General features: G+C 38.4%; 1 protein-coding gene across 1 annotated transcript in view; it reads left to right on the top strand.

Annotated features, from left to right (window-relative positions):
• The first annotated feature begins 217 nt into the window (after positions 1 to 217).
• LOC145009849 (putative L-ascorbate peroxidase 3, peroxisomal) overlaps positions 218 to 25,546 on the top strand; it is a 39,386-nt gene continuing 14,057 nt past the window's right edge. The window contains exons 1-5 of the mRNA XM_078968480.1: positions 218 to 370; positions 1,162 to 1,326; positions 1,396 to 1,520; positions 1,629 to 1,679; positions 1,760 to 1,839. Coding sequence (XP_078824606.1) covers positions 1,196 to 1,326; positions 1,396 to 1,520; positions 1,629 to 1,679; positions 1,760 to 1,839 — 387 coding nt within the window. The 5' untranslated portion in view covers positions 218 to 370; positions 1,162 to 1,195. The remainder of the gene's footprint in view (positions 371 to 1,161; positions 1,327 to 1,395; positions 1,521 to 1,628; positions 1,680 to 1,759; positions 1,840 to 25,546) is intronic.

The following is a 25,546-nucleotide window of genomic DNA, read 5'->3' as shown; positions in this document are numbered from 1 at the left end:
AAATAAACCGTATAGGGCTCTTTTGGGCGGGAAGAAAGCCATGCAACGGTACAGGGATGTCGCGTTAATCCGTTAAAGTCGGCTGTAGGTGTGTGCACTTTTATAAAAAAAAGTAAAAATAAAAATAAAAATAAAAAACCATGGGAATTTCTGTTGCGCTATTTTTTTTATCACCAAAACTCCTAAGGATTTCATCAAAGAGTAGTCAAAGCGACAAATCAATGGAATAGAGGCATCATGGTCCTTCGACGTTCTCGCCCTAGAAATTCAGAATCCTAATTCAATGATCGAGAAAGGAACCATTTTGCAGATTTTGATCCAGAATGCTTTGATTGGTTACACAGATTGAATTAAGGCATTGAAATTAGAGGTATGGTTCCTTAAATTAATGATTTTATGAATTAAGTTAGGTTTTGTACTCAGCCCGTGTATATGGAGAAATTCATATATCTTCAGGCTAGTTACCGAAATTAACAACAGATATAATTAATTAAAACTAGTGGTAATTTCATTGGATACCGAAATTAACAACAGATATACTTAGGGCTTTCAGTTAGAAGCTAGGTAGGACATGTAGATTACTTGAGTTGAATCATGGGTCTTATCACCGGTTGAACCTGCCTTCGCCTTAGGCAAAATCAAAATCGGATATTTTGCAATGAATTCATGCAAGGTCATAGCAATTGAGTGTTGGGTAAATCTTAAAATCTGGAAAATTAGTTATGCAATTATTATAGGCTATGATCAATGTTGTTGTACCTCATCAAGTAGGATATTAGAAGCTTGAAATCACAATATATAACTTGTTCCTCACCATCTTGAAGGAAAGCTAGACATCTCTTTTTTGGTCATTTTAATGTGTAAGATTATATAAATGATTAAAGATAAAGTTTTATATGTAAGTAAACAAATAGGCCAAAATATAAGCATGTCTTTTCGATTCATTTTTCATATATTAGGAGTTTTTGCTAAAACAACACTCCAAAAAGTATGTATCAGCTTACACCGTTTTGCTACCGCAAAAGCTATAATATGAACATTTTTTCTCAAATTATGTTTTTCTACTATATATAAGCTAATTAATAAGCACTTTTAAAGTGGTTTTTGTGCATGGCAAGTTGTTTACCAAACCCTAACCCAATTTAATTTGCATAAACACAGACACACGAGTCGTTCGTTCTTCATTCTCTCCCAAATGAACCACCATTCATTAATGGAAATGCCCGTTGTTGATGCCGTGTACAGTGCAGAAATTCGAAAAGCTCGTCGAGACTTACATCATCTGATCTCTAGCAAAAGTTGTGCCCCGATCATGCTCCGTTTAGCGTAAGATCCTTCTTGTTTATCTATAACATATTGTGATGATCAAATTGAAAATGATATGATTGTACGTAGATTTCATGATGCTGCAACTTATTGCAAGGAGACGCAGACGGGAGGTCCAAATGGCTCCATTAGGAAGCCGGAAGAGTTTGAACAAAGCGTTAACAAAGGACTGAAAACTGCCATTGACTTTTGCGGTAAACTGCTTGTGTTGTTCTGTATTGTCGCAACATTCTTATTTACATAGTTAACTTTCCTTCACAAAAGTAATATAATAAGTTTATTGATGGTACATTACATTGCAGAACAAATAAAGATAAAGCATCCAATAATTTCATATGCTGACATTTATCAGGGTATTTCAATCATATTTAGCACAGAGACTAATGCTTTTTGGTTCTTTTAAATTTATATTATGTACTTATCGATAAGCAAGCGGTCTATTGGCAGCTTGCGGGTGTCGTTGCTGTTGAGGTCGCCGGTGGTCCTACCATTGAATTTATTCCTGGTAGAAAGGTACTTTGATTTTCCATGTAATTGATATTAGCTTTTTGTTCACATGTCTTATCTTCGGAATATAATTTTACACCTTGGAATATATATATATATATATATATATATATATATATATATATATATATATATATATATATATATATATATATAATACACTTTACAGTCTCACCTAAGCTTAGGTACTAAACTTCTAAAATATATCATTCTCCATAACATTGCTAAATATATCGTTTTAACTTGCTAAATATACCCGGTTTGGTTTCACTTGGTAAATATATCATCCTCCATAACATTTCTTTCTTTCATTATCGTTTTACCATTTCTGTTTTCTTTCCTCCATTATCGTTTATTAATTCACCCAAGTGAACATTACTAAACCCTAAACCCTAAACACTGAATCTAAACCCTAAACCCTAAACCTTAAACCTAAATCCTAAACCCTAAACCCTAAACCTAAACCCTAAGCCCTGAACCCTAAACCCTAAACCCTATTGTGTCGATCTTGAATTTACATCTTAAAGTATTAATCGTGAATCCATTAACTGTAATCTTTATATAGTAAAACAATGTATTTTGAAGAGGTTTAGTACCTAAGCTTAGGTGGGGATGTAATGTATATCCCCGTTTTCCCTATATATATATATATATATATATATATATATATATATATATATATATATATATATATATATATATATATATATATATAATATATATATATAAAGAGAGAGAGAGAGAGAGAGAGAGAGAGAGACTCTGATAGGAACTGATTAATTTAAATAGCTGAATGCTTACGACTTAGATTAACAGGGCCAAATTCGAGATGGCAAATCTCCTTGATTACAAGAACACAAATAACTTATTATCTGACTTACAACTGAAAAACATCAACTACATGTTTGTTACAAAAGATAACTGCTCCTAACTTATTGGATCATAATAGTTCCTTCTCTTTTAACTGTTACATGGTTGGCCTAAAGGATCCAACTGATTTCCAAAAAGGGCATTAAACTTCTCTTGCTCCTGTCTCTTAACTCATGACTTCTTTCTTATATACACTTGTAGGTTCTTTTCATTACTTCTCCATCGGTAAAATGACTTCTCCTCAAGTTAAAAATAAGGAAATTGCTCAACAAACAGATCGTAAGATTCCCAAGAAGCTTCTTCCATAGGACGGTTATTCCTAGAAACCACTAATTTGAGTACAGGTTGGCCTGCTTCATGCACCCATCGAACTCAAACTCCCAATCCTTTGTGATAGGCAAAGGAGCAATAGAGGTTGGAGAAAAAGACCCTGGAACTGGTTTGAGCATAGAAACATGAAACACAGGATGTATTTTCGCATCCGGAGGTAATTCGAGCTTATAAGCCACTGGCCCAATGACACTTTTATTCGGATAAGGACCAAAGAATCAAAGAGATAACTTTTCAAAACAACGTTTAGCTAAGTTGTGTTGTCAGTAAGGTTGAATCTTTAAGAATGCATAATCCCAAACCTAAAAATTAACTTCGCGTCGTTTGGTATTGGCTTGATTACGTATCCTATCTTGAGCTTTCGTAAGGTTAAGACGTAACAATTGCAACATATGATCGCGATTAACTAATTGTTGTTCCAATTATGCATTTTTGGTTTCGCCCGTTACATAAGGCAGAAGGAGAGGAGGATCTCGACCATACATGTGACAGCCCGAAATTTCTATCTGTACAAACCATTCACTTCAATCAAATGGGTCTCCAAATGAGGCTTATAGCTATCATGTCTTAAGTGGTTAGGTGCTCCAAGGCGTAAACAAGAGGCTAGGTGGGTTTAAGGTCCAAGAATGACCTTATATTGAGTTTACGGCCTGGGGACCACTTCCCCATGAGTTTACGACCGTAAAGTCATGGTATGAAGTACCATTTCGTGTCTTGAAGTCCCTAGTTCAATGGTGTAAGGTTCTATACTAAGTTTCAAGGCTTGGTAAGGTGTTAGGGTGCATTTTACCCCACTTAAAGGGGTATACGACCCAAGAACATGTCTTGGCCGTAAACTCCTTGGATCACATGATTCTTTGTGATTTCAAAGCCCTAAACATGTGAAACCTAGTGTACAACGACTTAGAACAAGAGTACTTATGATCTAGGAGCTTGATGGTTGTTTTTGGCCAAAAACACTAGTGTGTGTTCTTGGTGTTCTTGGTGAAACTTGAAGATCTACAAAATGGAATGATTTCACGGATGAAATCATGTAAGATCACTAGTTCATGTAAGATATCAACTAGTTAGGACAAGAAACTTACGAGTTTTGAATATCGGGGTCGAAGATCGGGAGGATACTTGAGAGGATTTCAGCCAAGGGAAAGAAGGAAATGAACTAATGGCTTAACATTCATCATATATGAGGAGTTTACGACCCTTATGGAGTTTATGGCCGTAAACTCCATTGAGGTGGCCGTGAACTCCTTGACATGTTGTTTAAGGCTTGTTCTTTGAGCAATAACTTCAGCAGATAAACCCCGGCACTTATCCCTTAAGTGTACAAGGCTCAGAACGCTCAAATAAACTCCTAGTTGTGCTAAAAGGTGACATAATAGAGTTTGACTTTCAATGAAGTGTTTGACTGTACTTGATAGAAAATTTCGGGTTGTCACATCATCCCCCCCCCCCCCCCCCGGTTAGAGGGAATTTCGTCCCGAAATTAGAATTTAGGTAAAAGAGTAAGTATGAATACTCGAGCAAGGAGGTGGGGATACTTCCTATTCGATTTACTCTCATGCTCCCAAGTGAATTCAGGTCCTCGGTTGGCATTCTAGCAAAACTTCACTAACGGGATGCGGTGTTGCTTCTTTCGTCTGATCGTAATGTTTCCATGGTTTGTTGTAGATGCTCTTTATGATTTCCTTCCTACTACCAGAGTAGATAAGTAAGTCATTTACAAGGACAATGACGAACTGACCCTAGTAAGAATGGAGTACCCTATTCATTAAGTTTATGAATACTACGGGCGCATTGGTTACAGGAGTAGTATTGGGTTCTAAGTTTGTTCCCATGACGATGTGTTTATTCGTAGTCCTGGGTAGTTTCCGTCCTGAAGTTCATATTAGAATTTATACATGGTTCATTAATCATTGTCTCGTGTATACGAGTCGTAAATAATTAAGATTGAAAAGGTAGTCGAATAAATGATTCTTCCTTAAGCTCACATCCCAACAAGGAAAAGAAGTTAAAGTGGAATCATCAATTCTAAACCTGTAGAACCTTGATTATATACCACCCTTGTGTATACATTCTTCAACGATAGATTAACCGTAAGAGTCCTTGTATTGATCTTGACGTACTGCACGAGTGGTACTCCAAGGAGGTTTGTTGCGGTTTCTTTGGAAAGGATAAGAAATGTGAGATACTCTACGCATGAGTACTTCGGCGTTTTGAAATCACGGCTTCGCTAGAAAGGTGTTTACGGAGAAAGAGACATGCGTACGAGACTGGTATTGTGAGGATCGAACTGGCTCAAGTTGTATGATAATACTGGAATCACTTGAAAATAAAGGTACTAGATTTGATCATAAAGGCGTTACAGACAAAACACAAAAGTTCAACTTTTAACAGAGTTTCAGTACTTTAGACTACTACAAGACTATTGATGCGAACAAGGTATTCTCCAAAAAGCAAGTACAAGCAGCACGGGAATCCCTAAGAACATGATGGGATCTCGCAAAAGATATGACTCTAGTTTCCCTAGTTTTTAAAAGTTTAGGAGTCTATCATAAACGCTACTGAACGTACTAGAAGTTTAACGTGGATTTGGAATAGTCCCTCCAGCGGCGGTGATCATTAGTATTTGCCCATCTGCACCAGCATTTCGTGCCTTTGGGCAATTTCTTTTGTAATGGCCCGCTTCTCCACAACCATAACAAGTTGGGCTCGTGCCCACACCGAGAACTTGATTAATTGGCCTTGTCGGAAGTTTGCAAAAACGGGCAGTGTGCCCTTTCTTGTCGCAGTTAGCGCACTGCATTTCACGGCAAGGACCATGATGATGGAATGTGCATTTGTTGCACTTTGGAAGGTTACCAGTGTAAGGCTTAGGTGGTAAGAGATTAGTAGGTACAGTGACATCATTAACTGTAACTAGTTGTTGCTTCTTTGAGGGTTCTTGTGAGGACTTCTCTTTCCTCTTGTTCCAACCCTGCTTCCTGTTGTTGTGGTCGTTTCCCATTTGTTGAACAGATGCATAAATCTTTAAACTCGTATAGTTTCCGTGGTCAACAATAGATTGTGCTAGTTCCTTGGCACTGTCAATAGTATCAGGCTGTGATGCTAACACACTTGTATGAATTTGGGATGTCAGTCCCCACATATATCTCTCTATTTTCTTGCTCTCAGGAGCAACCATATATGGGCAAAGAATTGCTAGATCACAGAATCTACTCATATAGGCTGATATATCAGTACCAACCATTTTTAGATTCCAGAGTTCCTTCTTGAGTTTTTGAATTTCTCCTCACAGATAGTACTCTCGCATTAGCATGGCTTTTAAATTTTCCCAACTTATCGAATTTGCCACTATCAGAGTTAGTGCCTTAACGTGGCCATTCCACCAAGTTAAAGTTTTTTCTAAAAAGGTACAAGTAGCAAACTTGACCTTGTTGTTCTCTGGACAGGCGCAGATTTCAAAGACTGCTTCTGTCTTTTCTATCAATTGTCTTAATATTATAACCCTTCCAGTTCCATTAAAATTCAGGGGTTTGGCGTTCGTAAAATCTTTATAGGTGCACTCTCGTGAGTTCCCATGACTCTCGCCATGGTTTGAAGGAAGTGCACCAATTCCCGAACCAGTTGCACCAGAAGTATTGATATGTGTCATGGTAGCCGCTATAGCCGCCGTGACTGCTGCTTGGAACATAGCAGCGTCGAACTGAGGAGGTGGTGGCGGGGGTGGTATAGGTGCTTCGTTACCATTGTTACATCTTGGATATCTTCTAGGAGGCATCTTTCAATTATAAGTTGAAAATATAAGAAAACGATAAGACCTCGATAGTATAGAAAATGAATGTGTCTCATGAACTAAATCGCCATAGTTCAACAACAAAAGATAGTATGATTGGTATAGGGATCTAATGATAGAAGAATGAAAGTATTTGTACAAGGATTGTCGAGAACTATTCGACTGTCAAATCATTGTTATCCAAATTGTAATTATATATACTCTAAGCCTACCACATAGTGTGAGTGGTGTATTCACCGACTCACTAGGTTGTATGGATCTTTTAGTTGTTAGGGCGACGTGTAATGTTCTCTGCCACCTCCCATGACTCGCGAGTGGTTTCCTCTTTTCTACTCCTGTTAAAAGTAATCTGGTGTCCTCTTATGTTCATGTGATATCTTCTGGTATTCCTCTAGCTTCGTACTCTTTTTCTGATCCCTTCTCGATGTTATATATGTGGCTTCCTCCTGGTCCCTCCTTGACTCCTCTATGGACTGTCCTAGTGAGGTGGTGTCTCTAGGTATGTTGTCGGTGCGATAAAGGAAGTGTCTAAAGAATCTATTTCTAAAACTAGATTTTTAACATGTGATCCTTACTGGGTCCTTCTATAACCACTTGGTGCTTACAAATTATATATAACTTGGATCTAATAGCCCTTCGAATATGTGATCCTACTCTAAGTCCACATCCAAACGAGGAAAAGGAAATAAAGCGAAAACACATATTCTAAGTCTATGAGATCTTTATTATATGCAACTTTTGGAAGTATCCACCCTACAATTATAGTTCTATCAGTAAGGGTCTTTAATTCCCACGTAAATTAAAAATGGTTTGTCAAGATACTCGTATAGTATCTTTGTTTCATGTTTGATTCATTCGTTTCTTGTTATTGTACACTTTTAGTATTGTTATTGGATAGTATCTTTAAATACTCCTATAGTATTTTACTTTATGTTTTGTTCTAAAGTTCTCATTGTGATAGTGTTGGTAAGTTTTTAGACTTGTTGCCACATCACAACCATTCTTGGGCATATGCTAATCACTCCTCGGACTAGCATAGTTGATTAGGCTATGCCACTCCCACGACTTACCATACATCCCCGAGCTTACTTGTGATATTCAACAATCGTAATACTTTTGTTCTTGTCATTGTGACACTGATTTTAGTATGAATGCATGCATGTATACTTAGTTAAATATTTTATTATTTAAAAGTATATACTCTTGGTCAGAGTATTTTAATCCCATTGTATTTACAGGTAGCATATCTTTCATGGGCTGATATACTTAATTCACTATAAACAATGTTGTAATACCAATCTGTCACACCCCAAAACCGAGAACGACGGAAACGTTCTGGGGTGGAGGACGTTATGTAATGTATCACAACAATGAAAAGTAGTAAACAAGCAACAACATCATCCATTGCATTAATAGTATAATTTTAATTACAAGTGTGTTCTTTCAAAGTATAAAACAACATAATGAATACTCGAAATAAAAGACGAGTCTTGACCTCTCCGTCTTCATAAAACCTGGTCGTCGTACCTATCTATTTGTGACATGAGAATACAAGTTATTTTGAAAGCGAATATCAGCAATAAAGCTGGTGAATTCATAAGTAATTTAGTGTCATTGATTTGTAAAACATGTAATGAAAGACTTGTAATTGTTTTGAAGACAAGTTTGTATAAGTATGAAAATGTTTGTAAGTGATTGTAAACGTTTGAAAAACCTAGAAAATCCCATATTTCCTACTAGTATAAAATGTAGTCTTCTACCAAGACTCCACTGTTTTGAAGGTTTGAACCTCTACATAAGTGAAGGTTTTTCCATTGTACAACTATTATTATTCATCTAATCTACCTCGTCGATTATGTGAATGTGTCACAAAATAAAGGTAATAAGGAAAATAATATAATCATTCAAGTATTATCCTTTGGTACTAGGATAATCACGACGGAGTAACTTGTCGAATAGTGTTGACCGTAGACATGCGACAATGTACATCTTCCTTACTGTAGCTAACAGCCCTGGGGGTGGAATGGTAAGTCACATAATGTATGTAATAGTGTCTACTCATATAACATGTAATAGTATCTCATTACGTAGTATGTAATCGTATCTCTTTACTAGTATCTATGTAATAGTATCTCTTCATATAGTATATAATGTATTCGTATAGACTCATGAACGAACTGACTCTTTTGTAATTCCTTGTACTTGAGTTAGTAAGTAGTATCTCTTAACTATGCCTATTATAGTTACTAGTAATGTACGTGTGTAACCGTAAGTGTGCCTTTGCTACCCAAAGGTACTGGACTGACTGATAGAACCTTTATGTCTATATATGTATACATGATATATAACTACTATTTAGATGACATTCGGATGAATAACCGATACCCTAAGACCACATCCAAACGAGGAAAAGGAGATAAAGCGAGCTAGCCATTCTAAGTCCATTAAAAATTACTTATATAAATATACATATATAGGCATGCATTTGACAATATAAAAGTATAAAAGAATTTTGGTAAAATCTTGGAAAAGTTTAATAACTAAGAAATAATGACTTGATGTCAGATTATAAAATGATTTGAAAGTAGTTTGCCGGATAAAACAGTTTTAAGTATAGTAAAAACCTTTGTTTGAAACACAATAGTAACAGAGTTTGAAATGAAACATACAGTAAGTAAGATAGTTTGATAAGGAGTTTTAACATGTAAAAACGTTTGAGAAAGTCATTTGAAGTAATATATTTGGTAAAACAGCTAAAAGTTTAGTATATCCATTTGCATGCTAGTTATTAATCACATGTGATTGATATTATAACTATCATGATTCAACTTGTATTCCCCCCATAAAAGCATTTATAAACATTTAAGAACGTTTAAAAGGTTAATTAAGGGGTATGAACTTACCTGCAGTGAGTGGATCGTATGGAAGTGTCAGATAAGTGCTTGGTGTTAAGTGAAGACTTAGACACCCACAATGATCCTAATTGTTGGGTTTTAGCCATAAGAACTTTCCTATGTGCGCATGCAAAACCCTATTGCTTGGATCTAGGCTTTCTAATAAACATGCTTTTGAATCCAAGACTTCTAATGGCTAATTAGGTTAAATAACAATGATGAAACAGATCTAGAATCATACCTTTGAATCCCTTGTTGATCTTGGTTGTCTTGGAGCTTCTAGAGTCACAATTGTCACTCCTCTAATGGCTTACAAACACCAATAGCAAACAAGATGATTTAGGAGAGAGGAGAGGGGATGGAATTCGACCAGAGGTTCCTTGCTTTAGGTTCTGAAAGGTTGTACACGAATTCCACATCCCAAGGGCCTATTTATATCTTTAGACTCCTTAAGGGTTTCACCCTAAACCCTAATTGGATAATCTTCTCTTAAGGCTATCCAAATCCATTCCATAGATAACCCTATGGACGATTTTGAGCTATCCTAAAGCTTTTAGAATCCGTCCAAGGAGTATCTTAATGGATTTATAGTCTAATGTCTAACTATCAAACAATTGACAGTTTATACCCTCTTATTTAATTAATCTCTTTAAGTCACCAATTAATACCAATTAATTTATGACTTATATTAATCAAATAGCTAAATATTATTCCTTATAATATTTACTCTCTCTTAACAAATCATCCTTCAAGTTGCTATGGTGAAGGAAACCCAAAAGGACCATGCACCACCGAATATAGTTATAGCCTTAGACACTATTCCAACAGTCTCCCACTTGGATAAGTCTAGTAACTGTACAAGTACAATACGGTTTGCAATCGTAGCTCTCAAAGACGCTGTCAACTCTGATCTAATCAATCTTGTCCTTCAGATAAGGGATCGTACAGTCCTCTGTTAGATATCATGCTGACAATCCTATGGAATGGTTAGTCTAGCATTTAGATTTCTCGATCTTCGATTTATTTGACATAGAACTTAATCGAACACATCAATTCAGTTCTGACCGGGCCCGGCACATAAGTCAAATCAAATCATCGAGCGGCCAAGATATCTCTTCTACCCTCTTAGGATAAAATTTACAGATAAACTTCGACTTATATGCATTTACTTATTCATTAACCAACTATACACAACAATGTGTTTTATAACATCAAGTTACTGATGCGTTTTCGCATTATCAATGCACAATCAATTAACAAATAATAAACCATATATCTAGGTTTTAAGACCATATGATATTATCGTCTCGCGATCACCTTTTATATCGTATTCAATAAGGTGATTCCAGCAAGCGCGGGTTTATTCCAATGCTCAAAACCAGTTCATAAGCACTCATGAACGTTGCAGCAACCCTTGCTATGTCTAACACCATTTAGACATTCTACACACCAATTCATGACAATCTTCATTCATATCTACTCCCAACATATGAACGATTGTGGACCATTTGAATAATTCGATTATTCCTAATAAACTCAATTATTCTGGAAGTCAAAACATGCAAAGTGAAACAATAGTTAAACAACTAACATGTGATAGTAACTTTACTCATAAATAAAACTTCTTTATTTAATCATCAAATGTCAATTACATTTATCTATTATACGTTTCTAATACTATCTAATCTATGCTAATATCATCCTTCAGCCCAATACTCCTAGCATGCTGCAAGTGCTTAACCCTACTCAGTCCCTTCGTAAGCGGATCTGCTGGGTTATCTTCTGATGATATCCTCTTCACTACGAGTTGTCCTTCTTCTACACGATGTCTAATGAAGTGATATTTTCTGTCGATATGTCGAGATCTACCATGATCCCTCGGTTCCTTGGTCAAGGCAACCGCACCTTCGTTATCACAGAAAATCTCCATGGGGTCCTTTATGGCCGACACAACTCCAAGATCACCGATGAAGTTCTTCAGCCATATTGCCTCCTTCGACGCTTCGCTCGCTGCGATGTACTCTGATTCGCACGTTGAATCAGCTACGGTTTCCTGCTTGGAACTTTTCCATGTCACTGCTCCTCCATTTAGGGTAAAGACCCAGCCCGACTGCGAACGATAGTTGTCCCTGTCGGTTTGAAAGCTGGCGTCACTATACCCTCGCACCTTCAAGTCATCGCTCCCTCCAAGGATTAAGAACCATTCTTTCGTCCTCCGAAGGTACTTAAGGATGTTCTTCACCGCAATCCAATGTGCTTTTCCAGGGTTCCCTTGATATCTACTAACCATGCTCAAAGCGAAGGCTACATCATGGCGAGTACAAGTCATAGCGTACATGATTGAGCCAACTGCGGAAGCGTATGGTACTCGGCTCATTTCTGCTATCTCAGCTTTGGTACTCGGACTTTGAGTCTTACTCAACTTGGCATTTCCTTGTATCGGTAGTTCCCCCTTCTTTGAGTTCTCCATACTAAAACGTTTTAGTACCTTCTCCAAGTAAGTATTCTGACTAAGTCCAATTAGTCTCTTACTTCTTTCTCTTACTATCCTTATTCCCAAAATGTAAGAAGCCTCTCCGAGGTCCTTCATAGCGAAGCACTTCCCGAGCCAGGACTTAACCTCCTGCAGAGTCCGGATGTCGTTTCCTATGAGTAATATGTCATCGACATATAGAACGAGGAAGCTTACTATACTCCCACTGGCTTTGACATATACACAAGATTCATCTTCGCTTCGTACAAATCCAAACTCTTTGACTTTCTCATCGAAGCAAAGATTCCATCTACGAGACGCTTGCTTAAGTCCATAAATGGACTTTTCAAGCTTACACACTCTATTCGGATGCTTCGGATCCACAAACCCCTCTGGCTGAGCCATGTAAACATCCTCAGCCAACTTTCCGTTAAGGAAAGCGGTCTTGACATCCATTTTCCAAATCTCATAATCATGAAATGCGGCAATCGCTAGCATCACTCTAATAGATTTAATCTTCGCAACTGGTGAGAAGGTCTCATCATAGTCAACTCCGGGAGTTTGAGTAAAGCCCTTCGCGACCAATCGCGCCTTATATGTGTGTACGTTCCCATCCACGTCGGTCTTCTTCTTGAAGATCCACTTGCACCCTACGGTCTTACGTTCGGGCACGTAATCAACCAAATTCCAAACTTGGTTATCGTACATGGATTGGATCTCGCTATCCATCGCCTCTTTCCATTTCGCAGACTCCGGGCCTGCCATGGCTTCCTTATAGCTATTAGGTTCATCAAGATTTACTAGTGTACCATCACTAATATACGTGTTCCCTTCGGTAGTAATATGAAAACCATAAAACTGGGGTTGAACTCTAACTCTATCGGAACGTCTAAGAGGTAAGGATTCGTCAATTGGTTCAACCGGAGTTTCCTCCTCGGGTTGAACGCCAGCGGTAGAGGTTCCTTCATCTATCGACTCTTGAATCTCTTCAAGTTCGATTTGCCTCCCACTGTCTCCTTGGCTTATGAGTTCTCGCTCTCGGAAAACTCCTCTCCTCGCAACAAAGATAACATTATCTTTCGGTCTATAGAAGAGATATCCAAAGGAAGTTTGCGGGTAGCCGATGAAAATACATCGCTCACTTCAAGGTTGAAGCTTGTCGTGAGTATCTCGTCTTACAAAAGCCTCGCAACCCCAAACCTTGATATGTGCCAACGAGGGAGCTTTCCCCGTCCACATCTCGTGAGGTGTTTTGGCAACCTTCTTAGTAGGGACTCGGTTAAGGATATGGGCGGCAGTCTCTAAGGCATACCCTCAAAAGAAGATAGGTAGTGAAGCACGACTCATCATAGAGTGAACCATATCCAATAAGGTTCGATTACGCCTTTCTGCCACACCATTCAACTGCGGTGTCCTAGGAGGCGTTAATTGCGAAACTATTCCACACTCCTTGAGATAATCGTGGAATTCAAGACTTAGGTACTCTCCTCCTCGATCGGATCGAAGCATCTTGATTTTCCTGCCCAATTGATTCTCCACTTCATTCTTGAACTCTTTGAACTTTTCAAAGGTTTCTGACTTTTGCTTGATTAAATAGATATACCCATATCTACTATAATCATCGGTAAAGGTCACATAGAAGCGGTTCCCATCCTTCGTGGTTGATTTAAAAGGTCCACATACATCGGTATGTATTAGGTCTAATAGTCCCTCACCCCTTTCACAAGTACTCGTGAAGGGTGACTTAGTCATCTTTCCAAGCAAGCAAGACTCGCATGTGTCATCTTCCCTAAGGTCGAATGACTCCAACACTCCATCCTTTTGGATTTGGGCTATGCGTTTCTTGTTGACATGTCCAAGACGACAATGCCACAAGGATGCTTTATCCATACTAAGGGAAGAATCAATATTCAAAACATCATTTCCTAAGTTATCAACAATCATAACAGTTTCATATATTCCATTACATGGTATAGCTTCAAAGTAAAAGAAACCATTTAGATAAGCCAAAATAGAACCATTCTCATTATTAAAAGAAAATCTAAATCCTTGTCTATATAAACCATGAAATGAAATGATGTTTCTAGCCATTTCTGGCGAATAGCAACAATTGTTCAAATCTAAAACTAAACTATTCTTAAGCACTAAAGAATACACTCCAATCTTGGTCACAGGCGACGATCTTCTGTTCCCCATGATTAGATTGATCCTTCCTTGCTCCACATCCCTACTTCTTCTTAGTCCCTGCACATTAGAACAAATGTGATAACCACAACCGGTGTCAAGAACCCAAGAAATAGCATGATTAGAATCGTTAGATTCTATTGCATATATACCTGCGAAAGATGGCTTGATCTTTCCTTCCTTGATGGCTTGCAGGTAATCCGGGCATCTTCTCTTCCAATGTCCTATCTTGTGGCAGTGGTGGCACTCTGCCTCCTTCGGGTTAGAGCAGGGCTTAGAGGGATCAACTTTGGTCCCACTAGAAGAGGAACCATCTCGGGCTTTCACCTTTCGATAGTTATTTGAAGAAGCTTTCCTCTTATTTCCCTTCCCTTGACCAATAGCCAAGACAGGAGCAGCGGATGGATTGGGAGTTGGTGCAACAGACTTGTCTTTGAAATTGCTCTCAGCAACCCTCAAGAGACCTTGGAGTTTACTTAGAGTGACCTCCTCTTTGTTCATGTGGTAGGTCATCCTAAATTGATTATACATCGGAGGCAAAGAGTGAAGCACCATGTCGATCGCCAAGTCTTCGCCGAAGTCAACATTTAACTTGCGAAGACGGTCGACATACCTTTGCAACTTTTGCAAGTGCACGGTAAGAGATTCTCCATGACCCATCTTGGCGGAAATCATGTTAGTGAAGATCTCGTAACGCTCTTGTCTCGCGTTTTGGTGGTACCTCTCCAACAAGTCTTGATGCATCTCGTATGGATACATGTCCTCGTAGGACTTTTGGAATTCGGAGTTCATGGTGGCGATCATGATGCAATGTACTTTTGTCGCATCTCGCTCATGAGTTTCAAAGGCGGTGATTTCGGCGGGAGTAGCAACTTCGGGGTTGATTTTCTCGAGCTTCTCGTCGAGGACATACTCTTTATCCTCATAGCGAGCAATGGTGCGAATGTATCTTATCCATCGCCAAAGTTCGTTCCATCGAAGGTGACCTTTTGGCAAAGGCTCATCAACGTGAAAGAACTAGCAGCAGCTTTGTTTGCGTTTGACATCTATAGAAAGGACAAAGATAGATTAGAACAAGAATCCCTAATTATCCCCCAATAAGAAAAATTAGGGCTAGGATCCAACAATAACATTTACATACTAGAAAAGGGATGCCGTAATCCAACATGCAAATAAATTGAAGGTAAGTGAATGACGATTCACTAATTCTCCATCACAAAACTTAAACTTTTAGTCCTAAGTGTTTTTGAGAATTCCTAGGTTCGGATGAGATTCATTGAACTATTCAATGGCATGTTTAAATCTCGATATGCCCCTCTTGTTTGTGACTGGGATGCCGAGGATCACAAAGCGGGTGTGAATTACCATGCAAATTCACATGGTGCCTTCATTGTTACGATCACCTATTCGATGTGCCGGTAAACCACACACGCTCCATCGAACTATGATAAACAATGAATCACCCTTTGCCACCTTCGCTTAGAACCAATTAGTGTGCCGGTAAACCACACACGCTCCACTAACATCTTAGCAAGGTGCAAAGTGTAATTTCATGGGATTGCATCTATTCACTTTTCCTAAAGTAACTAAGATTGGGAAATTTTAAAAAGAAAGTTTAGTTACTTCGTATTTCTTATTATACTTTTAATGAGAGGATGAGGTTGCCCTATCCTACCCGTTCGGCTAACGACCCTCCACCAATCAAGCAAGCGGTGGGTGTGAGTGTACACCCATTAAGCGCCATTTTATAGGCCGCAACCTTATACCCACCTTATAGATCCGCTTCGTGAATGAGGCCTACTAGCGGTAAGACTAGCATTTAGTTATACATATATATATTATTCTAGTAATATCATATAAGTATAGGGTTGCATTTTAAACTTTTCAAAATCTAGGGTTTGAAATTTAAGTTGTCTAAATTAAAACTTTTAATCACAAATATAAATTTCAAAACTTAAGGGTAGGTTTTAAACATTTAAAAACATAGAGGATCAAATAACAAATAATTCCAATTAACAATTAATATTCTAATTATCTTTATTTGATTTATCTTGATTTCTTTGAAGATAATTACCAAAATAATTAATTATTATCATATAAGGAAATTAAATATTTTATTAGATGATAAATATCTTTAATTAGATCAAGATAACAGTCATATTTATCAAAAAATCGGATTTACATTGATCTAATATGATTAAGGTAAGTTTCCATAAGATAATTATGAAAAAATCCCGAATCTGGCCATTCCTGACGCTTGGACTCGCCGAGTGCACAAGGGGACTCGACGAGTCAGGCCTACTCGACGAGTCCACCTTGGAACTTGACGAGTCAGTGACTCAAAACCCAAAAAATCGAATTTTGCAGGTTTGTTTCAGTTATTCAAGCAACAATTTAAAGAAAACCAATCTAGGCTCTGATACCACTGTTGGGTTTTAGCCATAAGAACTTTCCTATGTGCGCATGCAAAACCCTATTGCTTGGATCTAGGCTTTCTAATAAACATGCTTTTGAATCCAAGACTTCTAATGGCTAATTAGGTTAAATAACAATGATGAAACAGATCTAGAATCATACCTTTGAATCCCTTGTTGATCTTGGTTGTCTTGGAGCTTCTAGAGTCACAATTGTCACTCCTCTAATGGCTTACAAACACCAATAGCAAACAAGATGATTTAGGAGAGAGGAGAGGGGATGGAATTCAACCAGAGGTTCCTTGCTTTAGGTTCTGAAAGGTTGTACACGAATTCCACATCCCAAGGGCCTATTTATATCTTTAGACTCCTTAAGGGTTTCACCCTAAACCCTAATTGGATAATCTTCTCTTAAGGCTATCCAAATCCATTCCATAGATAACCCTATGGACGATTTTGAGCTATCCTAAAGCTTTTAGAATCCGTCCAAGGAGTATCTTAATGGATTTATAGTCTAATGTCTAACTATCAAACAATTGACAGTTTATACCCTCTTATTTAATTAATCTCTTTAAGTCACCAATTAATACCAATTAATTTATGACTTATATTAATCAAATAGCTAAATATTATTCCTTATAATATTTACTCTCTCTTAACAAATCATCCTTCAAGTTGCTATGGTGAAGGAAACCCAAAAGGACCATGCACCACCGAATATAGTTATAGCCTTAGACACTATTCCAACAGTCTCCCACTTGGATAAGTCTAGTAACTGTACAAGTACAATACGGTTTGCAATCGTAGCTCTCAAAGACGCTGTCAACTCTGATCTAATCAATCTTGTCCTTCAGATAAGGGATCGTACAGTCCTCTGTTAGATATCATGCTGACAATCCTATGGAATGGTTAGTCTAGCATTTAGATTTCTCGATCTTCGATTTATTTGACATAGAACTTAATCGAACACATCAATTTAGTTCTGACCGGGCCCGGCACATAAGTCAAATCAAATCATCGAGCGGCCAAGATATCTCTTCTACCCTCTTAGGATAAAATTTACAGATAAACTTCGACTTATATGCATTTACTTATTCATTAACCAACTATACACAACAATGTGTTTTATAACATCAAGTTACTGATGCGTTTTCGCATTATCAATGCACAATCAATTAACAAATAATAAACCATATATCTAGGTTTTAAGACCATATGATATTATCGTCTCGCGATCACCTTTTATATCGTATTCAATAAGGTGATTCCAGCAAGCGCGGGTTTATTCCAATGCTCAAAACCAGTTCATAAGCACTCATGAACGTTGCAGCAACCCTTGCTATGTCTAACACCATTTAGACATTCTACACACCAATTCATGACAATCTTCATTCATATCTACTCCCAACATATGAACGATTGTGGACCATTTGAATAATTCGATTATTCCTAATAAACTCAATTATTCTGGAAGTCAAAACATGCAAAGTGAAACAATAGTTAAACAACTAACATGTGATAGTAACTTTACTCATAAATAAAACTTCTTTATTTAATCATCAAATGTCAATTACATTTATCTATTATACGTTTCTAATACTATCTAATCTATGCTAATATCATCCTTCAGCCCAATACTCCTAGCATGCTGCAAGTGCTTAACCCTACTCAGTCCCTTCGTAAGCGGATCTGCTGGGTTATCTTCTGATGATATCCTCTTCACTACGAGTTGTCCTTCTTCTACACGATGTCTAATGAAGTGATATTTTCTGTCGATATGTCGAGATCTACCATGATCCCTCGGTTCCTTGGTCAAGGCAACCGCACCTTCGTTATCACAGAAAATCTCCATGGGCTCCTTTATTGCCGACACAACTCCAAGATCACCGATGAAGTTCTTCAGCCATATTGCCTCCTTCGACGCTTCGCTCGCTGCGATGTACTCTGATTCGCACGTTGAATCAGCTACGGTTTCCTGCTTGGAACTTTTCCATGTCACTGCTCCTCCATTTAGGGTAAAGACCCAGCCCGACTGCGAACGATAGTTGTCCCTGTCGGTTTGAAAGCTGGCGTCACTATACCCTCGCACCTTCAAGTCATCGCTCCCTCCAAGGATTAAGAACCATTCTTTCGTCCTCCGAAGGTACTTAAGGATGTTCTTCACCGCAATCCAATGTGCTTTTCCAGGGTTCCCTTGATATCTACTAACCATGCTCAAAGCGAAGGCTACATCATGGCGAGTACAAGTCATAGCGTACATGATTGAGCCAACTGCGGAAGCGTATGGTACTCGGCTCATTTCTGCTATCTCAGCTTTGGTACTCGGACTTTGAGTCTTACTCAACTTGGCATTTCCTTGTATCGGTAGTTCCCCCTTCTTTGAGTTCTCCATACTAAAACGTTTTAGTACCTTCTCCAAGTAAGTATTCTGACTAAGTCCAATTAGTCTCTTACTTCTTTCTCTTACTATCCTTATTCCCAAAATGTAAGAAGCCTCTCCGAGGTCCTTCATAGCGAAGCACTTCCCGAGCCAGGACTTAACCTCCTGCAGAGTCCGGATGTCGTTTCCTATGAGTAATATGTCATCGACATATAGAACGAGGAAGCTTACTATACTCCCACTGGCTTTGACATATACACAAGATTCATCTTCGCTTCGTACAAATCCAAACTCTTTGACTTTCTCATCGAAGCAAAGATTCCATCTACGAGACGCTTGCTTAAGTCCATAAATGGACTTTTCAAGCTTACACACTCTATTCGGATGCTTCGGATCCACAAACCCCTCTGGCTGAGCCATGTAAACATCCTCAGCCAACTTTCCGTTAAGGAAAGCGGTCTTGACATCCATTTTCCAAATCTCATAATCATGAAATGCGGCAATCGCTAGCATCACTCTAATAGATTTAATCTTCGCAACTGGTGAGAAGGTCTCATCATAGTCAACTCCGGGAGTTTGAGTAAAGCCCTTCGCGACCAATCGCGCCTTATATGTGTGTACGTTCCCATCCACGTCGGTCTTCTTCTTGAAGATCCACTTGCACCCTACGGTCTTACGTTCGGGCACGTAATCAACCAAATTCCAAACTTGGTTATCGTACATGGATTGGATCTCGCTATCCATCGCCTCTTTCCATTTCGCAGACTCCGGGCCTGCCATGGCTTCCTTATAGCTATTAGGTTCATCAAGATTTACTAGTGTACCATCACTAATATACGTGTTCCCTTCGGTAGTAATATGAAAACCATAAAACTGGGGTTGAACTCTAACTCTATCGGAACGTCTAAGAGGTAAGGATTCGTCAATTGGTTCAACCGGAGTTTCCTCCTCGGGTTGAACGCCAGCGGTAGAGGTTCCTTCATCTATCGACTCTTGAATCTCTTCAAGTTCGATTTGCCTCCCACTGTCTCCTTGGCTTATGAGTTCTCGCTCTCGGAAAACTCCTCTCCTCGCAACAAAGATAACATTATCTTTCGGTCTATAGAAGAGATATCCAAAGGAAGTTTGCGGGTAGCCGATGAAAATACATCGCTCACTTCAAGGTTGAAGCTTGTCGTGAGTATCTCGTCTTACAAAAGCCTCGCAACCCCAAACCTTGATATGTGCCAACGAGGGAGCTTTCCCCGTCCACATCTCGTGAGGTGTTTTGGCAACCTTCTTAGTAGGGACTCGGTTAAGGATATGGGCGGCAGTCTCTAAGGCATACCCTCAAAAGAAGATAGGTAGTGAAGCACGACTCATCATAGAGTGAACCATATCCAATAAGGTTCGATTACGCCTTTCTGCCACACCATTCAACTGCGGTGTCCTAGGAGGCGTTAATTGCGAAACTATTCCACACTCCTTGAGATAATCGTGGAATTCAAGACTTAGGTACTCTCCTCCTCGATCGGATCGAAGCATCTTGATTTTCCTGCCCAATTGATTCTCCACTTCATTCTTGAACTCTTTGAACTTTTCAAAGGTTTCTGACTTTTGCTTGATTAAATAGATATACCCATATCTACTATAATCATCGGTAAAGGTCACATAGAAGCGGTTCCCATCCTTCGTGGTTGATTTAAAAGGTCCACATACATCGGTATGTATTAGGTCTAATAGTCCCTCACCCCTTTCACAAGTACTCGTGAAGGGTGACTTAGTCATCTTTCCAAGCAAGCAAGACTCGCATGTGTCATCTTCCCTAAGGTCGAATGACTCCAACACTCCATCCTTTTGGATTTGGGCTATGCGTTTCTTGTTGACATGTCCAAGACGACAATGCCACAAGGATGCTTTATCCATACTAAGGGAAGAATCAATATTCAAAACATCATTTCCTAAGTTATCAACAATCATAACAGTTTCATATATTCCATTACATGGTATAGCTTCAAAGTAAAAGAAACCATTTAGATAAGCCAAAATAGAACCATTCTCATTATTAAAAGAAAATCTAAATCCTTGTCTATATAAACCATGAAATGAAATGATGTTTCTAGCCATTTCTGGCGAATAGCAACAATTGTTCAAATCTAAAACTAAACTATTCTTAAGCACTAAAGAATACACTCCAATCTTGGTCACAGGCGACGATCTTCTGTTCCCCATGATTAGATTGATCCTTCCTTGCTCCACATCCCTACTTCTTCTTAGTCCCTGCACATTAGAACAAATGTGATAACCACAACCGGTGTCAAGAACCCAAGAAATAGCATGATTAGAATCGTTAGATTCTATTGCATATATACCTGCGAAAGATGGCTTGATCTTTCCTTCCTTGATGGCTTGCAGGTAATCCGGGCATCTTCTCTTCCAATGTCCTATCTTGTGGCAGTGGTGGCACTCTGCCTCCTTCGGGTTAGAGCAGGGCTTAGAGGGATCAACTTTGGTCCCACTAGAAGAGGAACCATCTCGGGCTTTCACCTTTCGATAGTTATTTGAAGAAGCTTTCCTCTTATTTCCCTTCCCTTGACCAATAGCCAAGACAGGAGCAGCGGATGGATTGGGAGTTGGTGCAACAGACTTGTCTTTGAAATTGCTCTCAGCAACCCTCAAGAGACCTTGGAGTTTACTTAGAGTGACCTCCTCTTTGTTCATGTGGTAGGTCATCCTAAATTGATTATACATCGGAGGCAAAGAGTGAAGCACCATGTCGATCGCCAAGTCTTCGCCGAAGTCAACATTTAACTTGCGAAGACGGTCGACATACCTTTGCAACTTTTGCAAGTGCACGGTAAGAGATTCTCCATGACCCATCTTGGCGGAAATCATGTTAGTGAAGATCTCGTAACGCTCTTGTCTCGCGTTTTGGTGGTACCTCTCCAACAAGTCTTGATGCATCTCGTATGGATACATGTCCTCGTAGGACTTTTGGAATTCGGAGTTCATGGTGGCGATCATGATGCAATGTACTTTTGTCGCATCTCGCTCATGAGTTTCAAAGGCGGTGATTTCGGCGGGAGTAGCAACTTCGGGGTTGATTTTCTCGAGCTTCTCGTCGAGGACATACTCTTTATCCTCATAGCGAGTAATGGTGCGAATGTATCTTATCCATTCGCCAAAGTTCGTTCCATCGAAGGTGACCTTTTGGCAAAGGCTCATCAACGTGAAAGAACTAGCAGCAGCTTTGTTTGCGTTTGACATCTATAGAAAGGACAAAGATAGATTAGAACAAGAATCCCTAATTATCCCCCAATAAGAAAAATTAGGGCTAGGATCCAACAATAACATTTACATACTAGAAAAGGGATGCCGTAATCCAACATGCAAATAAATTGAAGGTAAGTGAATGACGATTCACTAATTCTCCATCACAAAACTTAAACTTTTAGTCCTAAGTGTTTTTGAGAATTCCTAGGTTCGGATGAGATTCATTGAACTATTCAATGGCATGTTTAAATCTCGATATGCCCCTCTTGTTTGTGATTGGGATGCCGAGGATCACAAAGCGGGTGTGAATTACCATGCAAATTCACATGGTGCCTTCATTGTTACGATCACCTATTCGATGTGCCGGTAAACCACACACGCTCCATCGAACTATGATAAACAATGAATCACCCTTTGCCACCTTCGCTTAGAACCAATTAGTGTGCCGGTAAACCACACACGCTCCACTAACATCTTAGCAAGGTGCAAAGTGTAATTTCATGGGATTGCATCTATTCACTTTTCCTAAAGTAACTAAGATTGGGAAATTTTAAAAAGAAAGTTTAGTTACTTCGTATTTCTTATTATACTTTTAATGAGAGGATGAGGTTGCCCTATCCTACCCGTTCGGCTAACGACCCTCCACCAATCAAGCAAGCGGTGGGTGTGAGTGTACACCCATTAAGCGCCATTTTATAGGCCGCAACCTTATACCCACCTTATAGATCCGCTTCGTGAATGAGGCCTACTAGCGGTAAGACTAGCATTTAGTTATACATATATATATTATTCTAGTAATATCATATAAGTATAGGGTTGCATTTTAAACTTTTCAAAATCTAGGGTTTGAAATTTAAGTTGTCTAAATTAAAACTTTTAATCACAAATATAAATTTCAAAACTTAAGGGTAGGTTTTAAACATTTAAAAACATAGAGGATCAAATAACAAATAATTCCAATTAACAATTAATATTCTAATTATCTTTATTTGATTTATCTTGATTTCTTTGAAGATAATTACCAAAATAATTAATTATTATCATATAAGGAAATTAAATATTTTATTAGATGATAAATATCTTTAATTAGATCAAGATAACAGTCATATTTATCAAAAAATCGGATTTACATTGATCTAATATGATTAAGGTAAGTTTCCATAAGATAATTATGAAAAAATCCCGAATCTGGCCATTCCTGACGCTTGGACTCGCCGAGTGCACAAGGGGACTCGACGAGTCAGGCCTACTCGACGAGTCCACCTTGGAACTTGACGAGTCAGTGACTCAAAACCCAAAAAATCGAATTTTGCAGGTTTGTTTCAGTTATTCAAGCAACAATTTAAAGAAAACCAATCTAGGCTCTGATACCACTGTTGGGTTTTAGCCATAAGAACTTTCCTATGTGCGCATGCAAAACCCTATTGCTTGGATCTAGGCTTTCTAATAAACATGCTTTTGAATCCAAGACTTCTAATGGCTAATTAGGTTAAATAACAATGATGAAACAGATCTAGAATCATACCTTTGAATCCCTTGTTGATCTTGGTTGTCTTGGAGCTTCTAGAGTCACAATTGTCACTCCTCTAATGGCTTACAAACACCAATAGCAAGCAAGATGATTTAGGAGAGAGGAGAGGGGATGGAATTCGACCAGAGGTTCCTTGCTTTAGGTTCTGAAAGGTTGTACACGAATTCCACATCCCAAGGGCCTATTTATATCTTTAGACTCCTTAAGGGTTTCACCCTAAACCCTAATTGGATAATCTTCTCTTAAGGCTATCCAAATCCATTCCATAGATAACCCTATGGACGATTTTGAGCTATCCTAAAGCTTTTAGAATCCGTCCAAGGAGTATCTTAATGGATTTATAGTCTAATGTCTAACTATCAAACAATTGACAGTTTATACCCTCTTATTTAATTAATCTCTTTAAGTCACCAATTAATACCAATTAATTTATGACTTATATTAATCAAATAGCTAAATATTATTCCTTATAATATTTACTCTCTCTTAACAAATCATCCTTCAAGTTGCTATGGTGAAGGAAACCCAAAAGGACCATGCACCACCGAATATAGTTATAGCCTTAGACACTATTCCAACAGTCTCCCACTTGGATAAGTCTAGTAACTGTACAAGTACAATACGGTTTGCAATCGTAGCTCTCAAAGACGCTGTCAACTCTGATCTAATCAATCTTGTCCTTCAGATAAGGGATCGTACAGTCCTCTGTTAGATATCATGCTGACAATCCTATGGAATGGTTAGTCTAGCATTTAGATTTCTCGATCTTCGATTTATTTGACATAGAACTTAATCGAACACATCAATTCAGTTCTGACCGGGCCCGGCACATAAGTCAAATCAAATCATCGAGCGGCCAAGATATCTCTTCTACCCTCTTAGGATAAAATTTACAGATAAACTTCGACTTATATGCATTTACTTATTCATTAACCAACTATACACAACAATGTGTTTTATAACATCAAGTTACTGATGCGTTTTCGCATTATCAATGCACAATCAATTAACAAATAATAAACCATATATCTAGGTTTTAAGACCATATGATATTATCGTCTCGCGATCACCTTTTATATCGTATTCAATAAGGTGATTCCAGCAAGCGCGGGTTTATTCCAATGCTCAAAACCAGTTCATAAGCACTCATGAACGTTGCAGCAACCCTTGCTATGTCTAACACCATTTAGACATTCTACACACCAATTCATGACAATCTTCATTCATATCTACTCCCAACATATGAACGATTGTGGACCATTTGAATAATTCGATTATTCCTAATAAACTCAATTATTCTGGAAGTCAAAACATGCAAAGTGAAACAATAGTTAAACAACTAACATGTGATAGTAACTTTACTCATAAATAAAACTTCTTTATTTAATCATCAAATGTCAATTACATTTATCTATTATACGTTTCTAATACTATCTAATCTATGCTAATATCATCCTTCAGCCCAATACTCCTAGCATGCTGCAAGTGCTTAACCCTACTCAGTCCCTTCGTAAGCGGATCTGCTGGGTTATCTTCTGATGATATCCTCTTCACTACGAGTTGTCCTTCTTCTACACGATGTCTAATGAAGT

The sequence above is a fragment of the Lactuca saligna genome, chromosome 8 (genome assembly GCF_052625555.1).
Source record: "Lactuca saligna cultivar CGN05327 chromosome 8, ASM5262555v1, whole genome shotgun sequence".
NCBI lineage: Eukaryota > Viridiplantae > Streptophyta > Magnoliopsida > Asterales > Asteraceae > Lactuca > Lactuca saligna.
This window is presented reverse-complemented; position numbering and strand designations above follow the sequence as displayed.